The sequence below is a fragment of the Dermochelys coriacea genome, chromosome 8, assembly GCF_009764565.3.
Source record: "Dermochelys coriacea isolate rDerCor1 chromosome 8, rDerCor1.pri.v4, whole genome shotgun sequence".
In the NCBI taxonomy this organism is placed as follows: Eukaryota; Metazoa; Chordata; order Testudines; family Dermochelyidae; genus Dermochelys; species Dermochelys coriacea.
This window is the reverse complement of record NC_050075.1, coordinates 97,257,490-97,274,863: the sequence shown is the minus strand read 5'-3', so window position 1 is coordinate 97,274,863 and position 17,374 is coordinate 97,257,490. Positions and strand designations below refer to the sequence as shown.

At 43.5% G+C, this 17,374-nt stretch overlaps 1 protein-coding gene across 2 annotated transcripts in view; it reads right to left on the bottom strand.

The window, feature by feature from the left end:
- LRP8 (LDL receptor related protein 8) overlaps positions 1-17,374 on the bottom strand; it is a 277,677-nt gene that overhangs the window by 69,293 nt on the left and 191,010 nt on the right. For both annotated transcript variants that reach the window (XM_038413161.2, XM_038413159.2), the window contains exon 4: positions 9,899-10,027. In XM_038413161.2, the coding sequence (XP_038269089.1) occupies positions 9,899-10,027 (129 nt within the window). The remainder of the gene's footprint in view (positions 1-9,898; positions 10,028-17,374) is intronic.

Below are 17,374 nucleotides of genomic sequence, written 5' to 3'. Positions count from 1 at the left end.
CCAGTTATTCCAATCAATAAATGGGAATGGCCCTAGTTAAAATGTGTCCAAAGTGTCACATTAGCTCAGAATAAGAATGCAATTAATATGAATTTAGAAACAGCTAGGGGTTTGGACATTTCAGTTGCTATCCCTAGTCACCTTCAGCTTGTTTACGGCATGTGCAAGCTCTCAACATGGAAATTACTCTGCACACAACTAAACTTCCCATCCAAACATTTATACAGAGAACTATGTTATATTTTTATTTCAATATGTTTTCTGGCTCTGTGAAAGGAGCAGCCTTTGGTATGACAGGGAGCTCTGCTTTGAGAGGCTGCAGTTGACAGTTGTGGATGAAGCTTCATTTAAACAAACAAACAACAACAAAAAAGTCAGCATAGAAAAGAGATTTTGACAGAAATATACTTTTAAAAAAAATCAGGATGAAGCATACTGAAGAGATAAGAGAAAAGGGATAAAGAAAGATTCTAAATAGAGAAGAAACGGGAATGTTAACAGAGTATCAGTAGACAAGCTTAGTGAGGTTTATCAGATTTGGATAAAAGAGAGGATTGCTATCAATCCTCCACAAGTACTCAGAGTTTAATAGAAAAGACAACATATTTGTCCTCGTCCAGGAGAAAAAAATTCTTAATTTGATAAACAACCACATCTAAAGTGCCTTCTTTACAGCATTTCAGTACTTGCCATTCCGTCTTTATTTAAAATGAATTTAATTCATGTGGAAAGTGCTGGACTGACAGGCCTGAAAATTGAAAGGCTTCTATTTGTTTTAATGCACAGGAAAGGTAAAACAGTAGAAATACTTTCCTACCAGTGTGTCTCAGCCCAGTCGTAGATTGAGAGAGTAGCTCATCCTACACTTCTGCTCTGTCCTTGGCCTCTCTCCACTGTGGCTGCCAATTAGCATCCGTAACACTGGGGGCTGTTTTGTGGTGTGGACACCTGTCCACAAAGAACTGGCCAAAAGCCAATAATGTGGTTCACACAGGCTACTTAATAGATTCAGAAGATGATAAAATTTGTCCTCAGAGTAATTTCCATGTTAAGAATTCACATGTGCATGGAACAAGCTGAAGATAACAAAGGATACATCAATTGAAATGCCCAGAAAGGAAATTCTTAGCGGTTTCTACATCCGTATTAATAGCATAATTAACCTGAAATAAAGTGATACTTAGAACACAGTTTACTACCTTTTTAGGGGTTACTTCTGAGCATTGAAAAAACAAAGTTAAATGCAAGCTATTTAAAACAGCTTTCTATTAAAAATGGACTCAATACTGCAATCCTTGTTTGCGTAAGTAGTGCAACTAAAGTGAGAGTTGCAGGTTTTAGTCCTAACATTGTTTTACGATCATTAATTCAGCACTCAACAAAAATCACCTTTTCAAGAAATAAGTAGTTCTGATGTGGAGCTGAAACATCCTCTAATCCAAATTTCTTTTCAGCGCAAAAGAAAAATGCATTTAGTATGTACTTTTATGGAAATTTATATTGAGACGTACATATAGACAATGGGTAAAAAATTTTAAAAACCCCTAAGTCACATTTTCAAAAGTGAGGCAGGCACTTTGGAGCCTAAGTCTCAGTGAAAGTCAATATGACTTAGGCTTCTAAGGGCATCTCTACACTGCCTTGCGGTTCAGACTAAGGAGGGTGTGAATAGCTGTGCACATCAGAGACTACATTAGTGTGAAATTGGGACCTTTTAAGTTTGTGTCCACAGCATCCACATGGGGGAATAGCGCAGCACTTTTGTGTGCACTGCTATTCACACCCCCTTAGTCTGAAAGGAGGGGCAATGCAGATAATGGGACTTAGGATTTTTGAAAAATGCGTCACGAGAATGTAATTTATACTTATAGATCAGTTTGGTGAGCCATGTCAAGCCTTTCTATGTGACTGTGTTACTGCTGTTCTTTTGAACCTGCAACAATGAAAAGAATGATCAAAAATGGTACTGGGCTAAATTCATTTATTTAATGGCTCATTTCAGTATGTTTAGTTTATGAATACAATCCACTAAAAAAAAAGGTTACCTACCTTTTGTAACTGCTGTTCTCCGAGATGTGTTGCACATGTCCATTCCAGGTGTGTGCGCCTACATGCATGATCATTGGAGATTTTTGCCTTAGCAGTAGTCATTTGGTTGGCTGTGGCACCCCCGTGAGTGCGGCACTCATGCGTCAGCATACCAAGCGCCACCAGCCCTCCATCCTCTCAGTTCCTTCTTGATGGCAACTCTGACAGAGGGGCAGGAGGGAGGGTAATGGAATGGACATGAGCAACACATTTCGAAGAACAGCAGTTATGAAAGGTAGGTAACCATTTTTTCTTTGAGTGCTTGCTCATGTTGATTTCCTTCTAGGTGACTCAAGCAGTATCAATGGAGGCGGGCTCAGAATTCATATCTTGCAGCTTGCAGCACTGCTCTGCCAAAGCCAGTGTCATCTCAAGCTTGTTGCACATAGTGATACGTGAATGTGTGGACAGATGACCAGGTAGCCGCCCTACAGATCTCCTGGATTGGTACCTGTGCCAGGAAGGCAGCTGACGACTGAGTCGAGTGTGCTGTCATGATAGCTGGCAGAGGCACCTTCGCCCGCTCATAGCAGTAGCAGATGCAGGCCATGATCCAGGATGAAATCCTCTGAGCAGACACTGGGCAACCTTTCATTTTGTCTGCCACCACAAGGAACAACTGTGTTGACTTACATAACGGCTTCGTTCTATCTATGTAGAAGGCAAGTGCCCTCCTGATGTCCAGGGTGTGTAGCCTGCACTCCTCATCTGACGCATGAGGCTTTGGAAAGAAGACGGGTAAGTATATGTCCTGGCCAGTATGAAACTAGAAAACGACCTTGGGCAGAAACGCTGGGTACGGTTGCAGCTGGACCTTATCCTTGTAGAAGACTGTATAGAGTGGCTCCAAAGTAAGTGCCCTGATCTTGGACACCCTGCAGGCCAAGACCAGGAATGAAACCTTCCAGGAGAGAAGCAAGAGACAGCAGGAAGCCAGAGGCTCAAAGGGAGGCCCCATGAGCCTCAACAACACGAGATTCAGGTTCCAAGGAGGGATGGAATCCCGGACATGCAGGCAGAGCTTTCAAAAAAAGTGCTGTCATGTTGTGAGCAAAGATCGACCTGCCTTGGAATGGAGGATGGAAAGCCTGGTGGACCGTGACTGATTATAGGGACAAACCCTGGAGTTTGAGGTGCAATAAATAATCTTGAGGTGCAATAAAAAACCAGGATCTCCTGCAGCAGGGCCTGCTAGGCCTGGATACACCATTCCTAGGCCTAGCACATGAACATTTTCCATTTAGCCAGGTAAGTCGCTATGGTGGAGGGTTTTCTGCTTTCCCCAGCAAGACCTGCTGAACACAGGCTGAACGTGCCCATTCGTTCACACTTTGCCATACACAAGCCAAACCGTCAAGTGCAGAGCTGCCAGGTTAGGGTGCAAAAGGCTGCCGTGGTCTGTGACAGCAGATCCAGCCAGAGAGGCAGCTGCAGCAGGGGACCTACCGAAAGGCTCATCAACGTGCCGAACCAGTGCTGGCAAGGCCACACAGGGGCTATTAGGATAATTCTCGCCCTGTCTTGCTTGATCTACACAAGGACACTGTGAATCAATGGCACTGGCAGGAAGGCATACATCAGTGCCCCTGACTATGGAATGTGAAAGGCATCTGATAGAGAGCCCCTGTCCATGAACAGAACACGTGGCATTTTCTGTTCTCCCTAGATGCAAACGGGTCCTCCTGGGGAGTCCCCCACCTCTGGAAGATTATGCTGACCACCTCCAGATGGAGCAACCACTTGTGGCAAGATGAGAAAGTCCTGCTGATGTGATCTGCTAAGACGTTCCCAGTCCCAGGCAGGTGCGCGGCTATCAGATGAATAGCATGCCACACACAAAAATCCCAAAGGCAGAGGGCCCCTTGACAAAGAGCTGAAGACCCAGCACTGCCCTGCCTGTTGATGTAATACATTGCAGAGGTATTGTCCATCAGAATCTGCACCACCTTGCCCTTCAGGTGGCGCAAGAAAGCCTGGCAGGCCAGGTGAACTGCTTTTAGCTCCCTGATGTTGATGTGGAGGGCCAGATTGTCCCGCAACCAGCAGCCCTGGGTGCTCAGCTTGCCCAGTGGACTCCCCAGCCCCAGTCCGAAGCATTGGAGACTAGCATCAACAACAGGGACACAAAGGGGACTCCCTCCAACACTGACCCTGGGTCCGCCCACCAATCCAAGGACAACCTGATGTGGCCTGGCACCCAGCCTAGGTCATGCCTGTTGGGGATGTAGACGGATGCTAGCCAGGCTTGCAGAGGCCAGAGATGGAGCCAAACATGGCTGATCACGTATGTACACACAGCCATGTGGCTCAACAACCGCAGGCAAGTGTGAGTATGTGGTTCTTTGCATGGGAGATCGTCTGACCTGGCCTGAAAATGCGCTTCCGGAAGATGTGGAGTCGAGAACCGCCCCAATGAACTCTATTTGCTGGACGGGCATTAAGGTGGATTTTTTTCTTGAGGCTCCTCTGCATTTGCTCCCGAGACCTGCCCTTGATGAGCCAATTGTTGAGATACAGGAAGACCTGGATCCCTCGACATCTCAGGTAAGCAGTGACTGGCGCCATACATTTTGTGAACACCCTGGGGCCAATGAGAGGCCAAAGGGGAATACCGTAAATTGGAAATGCCATTCACCCACTATAAAACAGAGGAAACGTCTGTGACCTTGGAATATGGAAATAGGCGTCCTTCAAATCAAGGGTGGCGTACCAGTCTCCCGGATCCAGGGAGGAGATAATGGAGGCCAGGGACAGCATGCAAAGCTTCAACTTTCTGAGAGACTTGTTGAGGTGTCGTAGGTCCAGAATGGGTCTGAGGCTCCCTTTTGCTTTGGGGATTAGGAAGCAGCAGGAATATAAACCTTTTCCTTCATGTCGCAAGGGATCTCTTCCACTGCCCCCAGGGGCAAGATGTTCTCAACCTCTTGAATGAGGAGTTTCTTGTGAGAAGGGTCCCTGAAGAGGGGCGGGGAGGAGGAGATGGGGGGTAGAAGGCAGGGCCGTCCGAAAACTACAGGATATAACCATGAGACACTATGTCCCGCACTCAACAGTCCAAGGTGACTTGGGACCAGGCCGAATGGTACAGATGAAGATGTTCGAGGAAAGGGCCAGTTGGATCCTGGAAGGTGACTGGAGCATCGCTCTCGACCGCACCCTCAAAATGAGCGCTACTGGCCCCCGGGGTGTTTTGCTGGGCTGGGCTGCGTGGGTGAGCAGGAGGAGGAAGGGTGAAAGTGGCTGAAACTAGTGTCTCTGTCCCTTCTTCTTGCAGATCCCCGATGAGACTGCCAAGGCCTAGGAGGTGGGGGCAACTGGAACTGCTTTCTCGCAGGCTACAGTGGATGCATGCCCAGCAAGTAAAGGGTGGCACCATGTCCTTTAGGTCATGCAGCCTTGCATACGTCCGGTCGGAAAAGAGACCATTCCCATTGAATGGGAGGTCGTGGATGGAGGTCTGCATTTCTTGGGAGAGACCTGCAGTCCGATGCCAGGAGCTGCGCCTCATAACCACTGCCAACGCAACCACCCTAGCTGCTGATTCCGCCGTGTCCAATGCCATTTGGAAGGAGCACCTGGCAGCCACAGTGTCCTCCTCCACCAGGGTGCCAAATTCCTGGGCCAAACCCTGTGGAAGGGACTCCTTTAACATATGGAGGGAATCCCATAAGTTAAAGTTGTGACAGCCCAAGAAGGCCTAATGGTTTGCTACCGGGAACTGCAAACTGGCTGTTGAATAAATATTTCTTCCAAACAGATCCAATCCTTTGACCTGTTTATTTCTGAGGGTCGAACTGGTACGCTCCTGCTTGTCTTTTTTATTGACTGCAGAGACCACCAGCGAGCTGGAGGGTGAGTATGGAGGTATTCAAACCCCTTGGCCGGGACAAAATATTTTTTTCCGGCCCTTTTTGAGGTGGGAGGAATGGAGGAAGGAGTTTGCCAGAGGTCTTTGGCAATCTTAAGGACACCGTCATGCACTGATGGTGCAACACAGGTTGGGGTAGATGCTGACAGAACATTAAACAAGGTGTCTGCCTGCTCAGCCATCTTCTCCACCTCCAGGTCCAAGTTCTTGGCCACCCGTTGTAGCAGGGCCTGGTGTTCTTTGAAATCATCCGGCGAGCTGGAGGGTCCCGCAACCGCTTCATCCGGGGATGAGGACAACAACTGCACCACCGGGGAAGGCTCTAGAGCATTTTCCCCCATAGGGGAGGGAAGCTTAGGGGTGAGTGCAGTTCCCTCTGCCTCGACCACTAAGCATGGCTCGTGCACCGAGTCTGGTGCCATCAGCTCCGCCGACTGTTGCTCTGAGGTGACGGCCGACGAGCAGTGCGAAGGGGGCATTGCCACAACTGGCATTCTCCACGCACCACAATAAGGCCAGTGCGCTGGCCACTGGCCGTGCTGCCAAGTCGGTGCTGTCGACGTGGTTTCAGGTGCCTATTCGTGCTGGTGCAGTCTAGGTGAGGGGCTAAACTGGGCTTCCGTGTCGGAGGAATTCCCTTCCAGTGACCATGGTGGGGCCACCAACGCCTGAGTTTGTTTGCTGACCGTCACCGTCAGAGACGGGTGCCTGGTATGAAGTGATCAGTGCCAGTGCGCAGCGAAACCGGAGATGCAATGGGGAGCGCTCCCATGAGGCAGGCAACTGGGAAGTACGCCAAGAGGACGACCGACAGGCAGAAAGAAAGAACTGAGAGGGCATTGGGCTGGTGGTGCCTGATATACCGATGCATGAGTGCGGCACTCAAGAGGGCGCCACAACTGACTCCACAGACACCGCTAAGGCAAAAATCTCCAACGACCACAAATGTGGGTGTGCGCATACCTGGAATAGAATCGACATGAGCAAGCACTCAAAGAAGAATAGTTGATAATGAAACGCCACTACTCGTCACCTACAGCCCCCAACTAAAACCTCTCCAGCATATCATCAAGGATCTACAACCTATCCTGAAGGAAAATCCCTCACTCTCACAGACCTTGGAAGACCGACCAGTCCTCACTTACAGACAGCCTCCCAATCTGAAGCAAATACTCACCACACAACAAAAACACTAACTCAGGAACCAAACCCTGCAACAAACCCCGGTGCCAACTCTGTCCGCATATCTATTCAAGGGACACCATCATAGGACCTAACTACATCAGCCACACCATCAGGGGCTCGTTCACCTGCACATCTACCAATGTGATATATGCCATCATGTGCCAGCAATGCCCCTCTGCCATGTACATTGGCCAATCCAGACAGTCTCTACACAAAAGAATAAATGGACACAAATCTGACATCAGGAATTATAACATTCAAAACCAATAGGAGAGCACTTCAATCTCCCTGGACACTCAACAACAGACTTAAAAGTGGCAATTCTTCAACAAAAAAACTTCAAAAACAGATTCCAACGAGAAACTGCAGAACTGGAATTAATTTGCAAACTGCACACCATCAAATTAGGCCTGAATAAAGACTGGGAGTGGCTGGGTCACTACAAAAAGAAATTTCTCCCTGCTGATACTCAAACCTTCTTGTCAACTGTTTGAAATGGGTCACCTTGTTTACTTTGGCCTCATTAGCACTACAAAAGTGATTTCCACCCCTTTTTGACAACTGTTGAGAATAGCCCACTTCCACGTTAATTGAATTGGCATTGACCCCCACACTTGGTAAGGCAACTCCCATCTTTTCACATGCTGTGTATCGATACCTCCCTACTGTATGTTCCACTCCATGCATCTGTTGAAGTAGGTTTTAGCTCACGAAAGCTTATGCTCAAATAAATTTGTTAGTCTCTTAAGGCAGTGGTTCTCAAACTTTTGTACTGGTGACCCCTTTCAAATAGCAAGCCTCTGAGTGCGACCCTCCTTATAAATTAAAAACTTTTGTATATATTTAACATTATAAATTCTGGATGCAAAGCCGGGTTTGGGGTAGAGGCTGACAGCTCGCGACCCTACATGTAATAACCTCACGATCCCCTGAGGGGTCCCGACCCCCAGTTTGAGAACTCCTGCTCTAAGTGCCACAAGGACTCCTCGTTGTTTTTGCTGAAATACACCATGAAAAATGTGCTTGTTTTCTTGTACAACACAAGTCCTGGGCTGAGCTGCATGTACAGTGGCAAAAGGAACTTCACTATGGATAAAGAGAACAATTTATTTTATGTTGTAAGGTGTATGATGACAAACAGAAGGATGATATGCTCCCACCAACTAAAGCCAGCTCTGCTCTTGAACACACAAAGTCACTGTGGTTGCCCCAATAAATATGAGATCTGAATTTGTCCTTCTAAATGCCCGCATAATATTTTAAGGGAGATTATCTATTGATCTCACCACACTGGAGGTTGGAAATACTTACAAGAACTGTGAATAACTGAAGAAAAAAAGTGTGTGTAAGTAACACTACCCAGAAATCTTCTAATGGACCATAAATTAACTGGTTAATGCACTCAACAGTTCATAGAATTATCAGCAACCGTTAAATACTGCATTCCCATTCCCACATGTGTAATTAGTGGCTAAAGAAAATGCCCTTGGGTAACTTTTTATGATATTTCCCACTTACTGTGTTGACTTTTTTGTTTTTAATCATGAAAGAATAAATGTTTGAACTAGGAAAAAAATTACTGTCCACAACATCAAAATTAGGGGACATATTTCACACATAGTACACAAAATCTTTTTCCAAAGACCAAAAACATGACAATAGACACAGAAAGGCATCAGTGGAACAAACAAAGAGAGAGATAGAGCCCTTAAGGGTGTAGTTACCCAGAGTTATCAGCAATTCCAACTTGGATTCCATACTGTTGACTTAAAAAAAATAAACGCATGAAGTGTCTGAGAAATGAGCTATGTCATATTGAAGGATTAGAACTGACAGGCCTGGAGAAAAAAAGTGAATTTCAAAGAGAAACCTCGCTGAAGAAAGGGAGATCATTTGGGTCACACACACAAAAAATCAAGTGTTAATAGCCTTTCCAATTTGGCTGTGTGATCTCGTCAGAACTTCTAAATTGACCAGAGGTGGGCATAGCCAGTACCTGGATGGCAGCCCTCAAATAAAACAGAGACTCTGCAAGAAGTAAAAAGAAAAGGAGTACTTGTGGCACCTTAGAGACTAGATTTCAGAGTAGCTGCCGTGTTAGTCTGTATTCGCAAAAAGAAAAGGAGTACTTGTGGCACCTTAGAGACTAACAAATTTATTTGAGCATAAGCTTTCGTGAGCTCACGAAAGCTTATGCTCAAATAAATTTGTTAGTCTCTAAGGTGCCACAAGTACTCCTTTTCTTTTTGCGAATACAGACTAACACGGCAGCTACTCTGAAATCTGCAAGAAGTGATGCTAGTGATTTAGGAGGAAGCACTCTTTCCCCCTGAATCATCAATACATCCATGATCCAGTATGGGACCTGAGGCAGTGTGTTGTCTTTAGGAAGACACACAAAACCCATTGTCTATTGCCCATTTATGCCCCTACAGCACTTTCTGCACGAGTATGCATGCTAACCAGTATATCTTAACCAAATTCCAGCTGTGTTCTGTAACTGTAACTGCATTCTACTAGAGTGACAAAAGAATACTCAGTTGTACACAAAATCTACTCTACATTCCTCAAGTAGCTCCAACTGGAGATAACCTTCATTTCTCCTCCTAAAATCTGCTGAAATAGCATTGTTAATATAGAGTGACTGTGGAGTTTGTTGGTGAGAAAAGTCATCCATTCATACGCAATCTATCAATCACTTCAAGAGCCTTCTGGAAGAAAGCTGCTATATAGATATTAGGTATTATTATAACTCACCAGTAGTGCAACCAGCCTCGTCAATTCCACTTTCACAATCTTTCTCCTCATCACATCTCCAGGATGATGGGATACATTTGTTGCTTGAGTCTCCACAGCTAATTTTTTCAGCTGGGCACACTTGTTTGGCTAAAAAAAAAAGAAAATACAAGGAAAATAAATGTAGATATGAAAACAGCAGTACACATTAATGAGATATTGCTTTAGTAAATTTAATGTGGCCAAATTCTGAACCTGATATCCAGGTAAAATTCCTATAATAAATGGCAGAGACCACTGATATCAATGGGAATTGGGCATGTTTAGAATACCAAAAGTCAAATGCAGATACATCACAATAAAAGAACTTCAGAACTGATTTTTATTTAAATATTCAGTAAATAATTTATCTGACACATTTTTTATTATTAATTGATCTACTAGTAGCTAATGTGGTGGTGGGGGTGGTTGTTTTTTGTTTCGTTTTGTTTGTTTGGGTTTTTTTTTTTTGGCTGCAATTTCTTTTGTACAGCAATTTCTGAATTTCATGAAGCAAGAGAGATTTCCCCTATAAGACAAGGGAGTTAAGTAGACAAGATAATCACAAACTCATAGATTTTGCACACATCCAACTATAGTTGGCTAAAAATTAGAAAAGAGCACAATGAAAGGCCACAATTGAGGAACATGGCTGTGCTGGTTAAAAAAACAGCCTGGTTTACAGGGGAAGAAAAGGCAGCTAATAAAAATAATAATATATAACAAATGGAAGGAAGGGGAACTTGATTGTATTCATAAGTATAAATCAGAAGTTAGGAATTGCAGAAAATTGATAAGGAAAGCCTAGGGACACAAGGAGAACTCTATGACACAATACAGTTAAGGAGCGTTTTTTGTTTTTTAAATATTAGGAACAAAAAAATCCTGACAATGGCAGTGCTCCATTACTAGATGGAAATAGCAGAATTATCAACAACAATGCAGAAAAAAATGTTTAATAAATATTTATGTTCTGTATTTGGGGAAAAAGCAGATGATGCCGTCACATCATATGGTGATGATAACCCTCTTTTCATTTCAACTAGTTTCTCTGGAGGATGTAAAACAGAAGCTACTAAAGTTAGTCATTTTTAAATCAGCAGGTCCAGAAAAGAGTTTTAAAAGAACTGGCACAGGAGCTTGCTAGACCATTAATACTGATTTTCAATAAGTCTTGGAGCACTGGGGAAGTTTCAGAAGACAGAAAGAAAGCTAATATTGTACGTTTTTGGTGCACTGAAATTATTCATGAATTTGGATAGAATTCAGCAATTTCAGCTGAAAAAAAACCCCTAATACAAATTGGAAACGTCAAAACATTTTGTTTCAACATTTTCAAAATGAGCCATTTCAACATTTTGTTTCAAAATGACATTTTCAAAGACAATCTCCTGTCTGTGCATCATACAGGAGGAGAAGACCATAAGTGGGGCTTGGCATGGGGGAGAAGGGAGTGGAAAATATTCCCTAGCACGTCTGGTTTTGAGGAAGAGAACATATAATGACAACTGAAATTGTAATGCAATGTGATCATTGACCTGCAGAAAGGTTATGTAGTATTCACAATTTAATTGTGGGCACTTCTCTAGCCATCTGTCTGTAGCAGCCAAACAGCCTGGGGGAGCAGGAGGAATGGGGAAGGTAGGGACAGAAGAATTCTATTCATGGAGAGTAGAAGAATTAGGTTAATCATCTCATTGACTGAGTAATTAGAGACATTAACAAAAAGTAAAGTAGACCAGATGAACTTGCAGGACGCAGGGACAGAAGCTGTCCCTTGTCACAGTTCATCAATTCTTCGCACTGAGCCAGGCCCCAGTGGCTACTGTGAGTCCAAGTGATCTTTTCATCTTTGCACTGAAGCCAAGTACTCAGCACAAAATGAGATATAAAAGAAACAGAAATTGAAAAAAATCAAAGTGAGAGTACTGGAGAAATACCCAGCAGCATTTCTACAAGCGTCTTCTAAGAGTTACCAAGACAATTCAAATGCAATGGGACTTAACATACTGCACAAGCCATGAAACAGTCTCCTCTTAGCAGCCGCAAATCATGCTTGATTTATATATAGGCAGGATGGTCTCAAATCTTGCTTACAGAATTTAGTATGCTTTAGACTTATGTGACTAAAATGTTTAGTTCCTTCTATTCTTCTCCAGTCTTCACACACTTGGGAAGGAAATGGTTAATGTAGTATGTGACAGTGACCGTCAAAGCTGGATATCCTGTGCTCATGTAAACTATAGCAAGGTCTGTCTTTTCAGAAATAGACCATTAAACAACTTGGTTAAAATGTCAGACACATCAAGACCAATTTATCACAATGAATGGCAAATGCCAAGGATGGACAACAACGCTTTATTTATAAGGAGACAAGAGCAAAGGAGACAAGAAGGTTCCATTTACTCACTACAGCCAATGACACATTCTTCTTTTTGTTTACATGAGGCTACAAAGTCTTTCACAGAACCATAGAGCCTAACTGGCGCCCCACTGTTTGGCTTCCTCTTATGCCACTGCTGAGCTTTTCAGGCTCCGGACAGCATGTATATTCAAGAAAGCGCAAGAGAACAGAATTGATTTGCTTTCAGAAGACCATTTGTCAGGTTCTCACCATACAGGTACTCTGAGAGCATGCATAAAATGTAATTAAGCAACTTCTACTGGTGGGAAACCTACAAGACTTTTAATCAGCAGACTGTATCTATGAAAAAAGCACCCTTTGTGGAAATGCACCATCTTAATGATGGAGCCATTTTTTCAGTATCTCTGTTTTAAGAATCCCCAAGACCTTTTTTTTCTTGTTTCTTTCAGAAAGCTTTAATTAGCACAGGAGAGAATGCCAGGCAGAATGGTTTTATTTTATTAATTATTATTTCTGTCCTGTCAAGTAAATTGCTTCTCCTCAATTTCCAGTGCAGCTTTTGGATCTTTAAAACCCTACATAATGGAATCCTCATCAATGGTATGGCCCGTGATTTAAAAGAAGGCTTGGGTTTCTTTAACTGGGGCCTCCGTACGAACTGTACTGGTATCTTCCTTCCTAAATGTTAGGAATTCCTCCCCACTCTTGAAGACCAAGGCCAAGTTGGACATATTTTCTTGACTTTAGCAAAGCTTTTGACACGGTCTCCCACAGCATTCTTGTCAGCAAGTTAAGGAAGTATGGGCTGGATGAATGCACTATAAGGTGGGTAGAAAGCTGGCTAGATTGTCGGGCTCAACGGGTAGTGATCAATGGCTCCATGTCTAGTTGGCAGCCGGTGTCAAGTGGAGTGCCCCAGGGGTCGGTCCTGGGGCCCGTTTTGTTCAATATCTTCATAAATGATCTGGAGGATGGTGTGGATTGCACTCTCAGCAAATTTGCGGATGATACTAAACTGGGAGGAGTGGTAGATACGCTGGAGGGGAGGGATAGGATACAGAAGGACCTAGACAAATTGGAGGATTGGGCCAAAAGAAATCTAATGAGGTTCAATAAGGATAAGTGCAGGGTCCTGCACTTAGGATGGAAGAATCCAATGCACCGCTACAGACTAGGGACCGAATGGCTCGGCAGCAGTTCTGCGGAAAAGGACCTAGGGGTGACAGTGGACGAGAAGCTGGATATGAGTCAGCAGTGTGCCCTTGTTGCCAAGAAGGCCAATGGCATTTTGGGATGTATAAGTAGGGGCATAGCGAGCAGATCGAGGGACGTGATCTTTCCCCTCTATTCGACACTGGTGAGGCCTCATCTGGAGTACTGTGTCCAGTTTTGGGCCCCACACTACAGGAAGGATGTGGATAAATTGGAAAGAGTACAACGAAGGGCAACGAAAATGATTAGGGGTCTAGAGCACATGACTTATGAGGAGAGGCTGAGGGAGCTGGGATTGTTTAGTCTGCAGAAGAGAAGAATGAGGGGGGATTTGATAGCTGCTTTCAACTACCTGAAAGGGGGTTTCAAAGAGGATGGCTCTAGACTGTTCTCAATGGTAGCAGATGACAGAACGAGGAGTAATGGTCTCAAGTTGCAATGGGGGAGGTTTAGATTGGATATTAGGAAAAACTTTTTCACTAAGAGGGTGGTGAAACACTGGAATGCGTTACCTAGGGAGGTGGTAGAATCTCCTTCCTTAGAGGTTTTTAAGGTCAGGCTTGACAAAGCCCTGGCTGGGATGATTTAACTGGGACTTGGTCCTGCTTTGAGCAGGGGGTTGGACTAGATGACCTTCTGGGGTCCCTTCCAACCCTGATATTCTATGATTCTATGATTCTATGATTCTTTCCAGGAGATACTCCCTCTGAATTCATTGAAGGAAGGATCATGCCCTCTGTGCTTCTACTCAAGGCAAGCATTATCGCAAAAAGAAAATTGTTAGAAGCTGGTAGTCAGAAAAAAATTAACACTCTTAAATGGAATTCTAGTTTCAATTAGGATATGCTCCTGACTTCCAGAGATTTATGATTGAGCAAGACGCATGTGATTAACAGTCAGGTTCATCATGCATGTTTGCATATACGTTCTGAATTCACAGCTAATTTATACTTTGTACATTTCCATTGAAGGCACAGGGACTGCATGGGGTCTAAGTCAGCTCTGAATTTGTTCCTTTCTGAATTATATGTGGCTGCTATTTTACATAGCTCTAGTTTCTGTTAACATCTCCCTTCCTTATGCATTTTCCCCTCTTCATTCAGGAGCTGGAGCAGGTCTGGGAATTAGGAGAGCTGGATTCTATTCCCTGTTTATCTATTGATTCACTATGTGGCCTTAGACAAGTCACTCACGCTTCAGCTCAGTTTACTCATCTCTGTAAAACATTAAGATACTCAGTTGAAAGGTATTATAAGCATTAAGTATCCAAATTATTATTCCTATTTATCCCTTCTTCCCCTCTCCAAAAGCAAAAAGCAAACAAAGTCTTTTTCTTATAATCAGTAACACGTTTTCTATTTCTTCTAATAATCACTTACTGCTAATCATGATTGACCAAATTCACTGACAACAGCACTGAATTTGGGCTGGTGAATTCTTTTGATATTGATACAAAAGACATATCATAACTACTTAGGGGAACTCCCCTGAAATCTCTTATTTAGGTGCCTAAATATGGCTTTATATATGAATAATACATACAAAAATCAAGAACACATTCGTGGGAGTTCAAAGACAAAGGCTTCATACACTACAGTGCAAAACAGATTAAGATTCCAGTCAATTCCTTCTCTTACCACAACAAGCTATATGCTGAAGGTAGGTGTATATATACAGGAGTGAAAATTCTGTATGACCACTCAGCTTCCACTGATGTCACTGGAACTCAATATTGAGCTCCAGAATTTGGTTCATACACTATATCTATATTTACATTTTAGATACCTAGGGGATTGTTGATAAAAAAGGAGCCTTTTACCTCTAAGGTTTCAGATCAAATCCAGCCCCAGGCTAGCATGGAACATTATGATCGGTGGCTCACATGAAATGAGACTGGGGCATCTACCGTGTTGGAATGAGGACATCAAACAACCAGCACACCTGGCTTCTTTGTTGGCAGTCTCAGCAGAGAGGGAAGGATGCCTGGAGACTAATCTATCCACCACACTTATTAGATAGGTCAGGATTGAGGCACATTTGCAGGACACTGGGGCGCTTGCATGGCTGTCATTTGTCTGGACCATCTGCAATGGATATATATGCATATTTTATAAAAATAAACTTTCAGTGAGTATAAAGGCAGATTATAGGGGAAAACCCTGAAGCAAGTATTATTTTTGCAGCTCAAGATAATTAACTTCTTCCAGGCTTTGAACATAAATTACTATAAATGACCCAAAGACTAATTAAGAAAGGACAATAAGAAAATATAACTACAAAGCTCAAGAAATTGCAACATCGTTAATGGGATAATAGTTGATAAGCCTGACAAAATATTCACTTCTACAGTTTGATTTGTCTGATACTGACTTGTTTTCAGAAGTTCTCTGGGGAATGGAACAGGATTTACATGGATTTAATTCTGCTGCACGAAACAGTACAGCCCAAATGCATTCTTGGGTGTTCATAACAGAAACTGCTCTCTCTTCGGCCACATGGGTTAGAAGCCCATGATTCTCATCCAACTCCTTTCCTCACTTAGAGATATGATTAAAATGTGCTTACTGTAGCAAGGGCTCAACATGCTTAGAGCAGACAGCACGTACATTGCTTTTACACAGATTAACACACTGCTAATTATCGTCTCTGAGATCAGAGTAAACTATAACCAGGAATTCAAAATCCCAGGATTAATCCTAATTACCAAAATAAAGAGTGACTCTGCAGAGTAACTCTGGCCTAGACTTTTACAGGAGAGGTGTCGGTATGCTTCACAATGAAGAACAGGGGCATTACAAAGCTACTTATTGTTGGGATTGATGATAAAAGTGATTCCCGGGGGTCTTGCCAGCAGCTTTAATATTTATTACATAAACTGATTTGAGCACCATGTAAAGAGACAAGATAAGTTCTGCCACAGACTGAAAAGACTCATGGGGCCAGAATTTCAAAAGGGCCCAGGGACAGATTTGCAGGGCTCTGTACTCACAACTGGAGCCAGACTTTTTAAAGAGCTCAGCCTCCAGTAGTTCCTACCGACACTTATGGCTAGATTTTTAACAAAGTTCAGTGTGTGGGTGCTGAGCTCTTTAAAAAAATCTGGCCATTTCCTATCATCTACCCCTCCTAAAAGACAGAGTAATTGTAAGGGCTTATCTACATGAACACTTAGCTCATGGCAAGCTGGGCTGTAAATGTACTCCACACTAGCCTGCTGCTCACTAAGAGTTCATGTCTTGCTGCTACTATGCACTAAAATTTCCCTACAGTGCACTTCAATCTATTCCTGTTTCAAATCAGTGCAGATCAACGCACACTAGGGGAACTATTAGTACGTAGGTACCACGGTGCTTGGCACGGTGGTTGTATAAGAAGATCTACAGGTTAAAACTAGGATTCTCTCCTTCAAAATTTGATAGTTGATTAGAGATTATTGCCTTCCAACAATCCATGTATTTCTCATCCAGCATGCAGGAAATGAGGGCAGAAACCCTTGGGATATAACAAAATTATATCTGATGCAATGAATGCCCCCAAACTTTCTTGCCATTATACATAGACACATTACTGCTACAAATTCACTCAAGATGTGACAGGACTGACATGCTGTTTATCCTCTGTGATTAGTCAGATTCCTCCTTTTATTCTACCTATTTATAGAGAGAGAATGAGTTCTCCCCATCTCTCTCAAAAATCTGAGCAGCCTCAATTTTCTCCATCCCTATTTTACACCAGACACCCTGAGGGCCTGATTGGCAACAACTCCACTATTGGCTAAGGGCACAACTCACCATGGAGCCTCTCACCTCCTCTCTTGAAGTGGCCATAGAAATCCCTCCTCTTCCCACCTTCCTCTGCAAAACTAAGAGCTGGGTATGCTA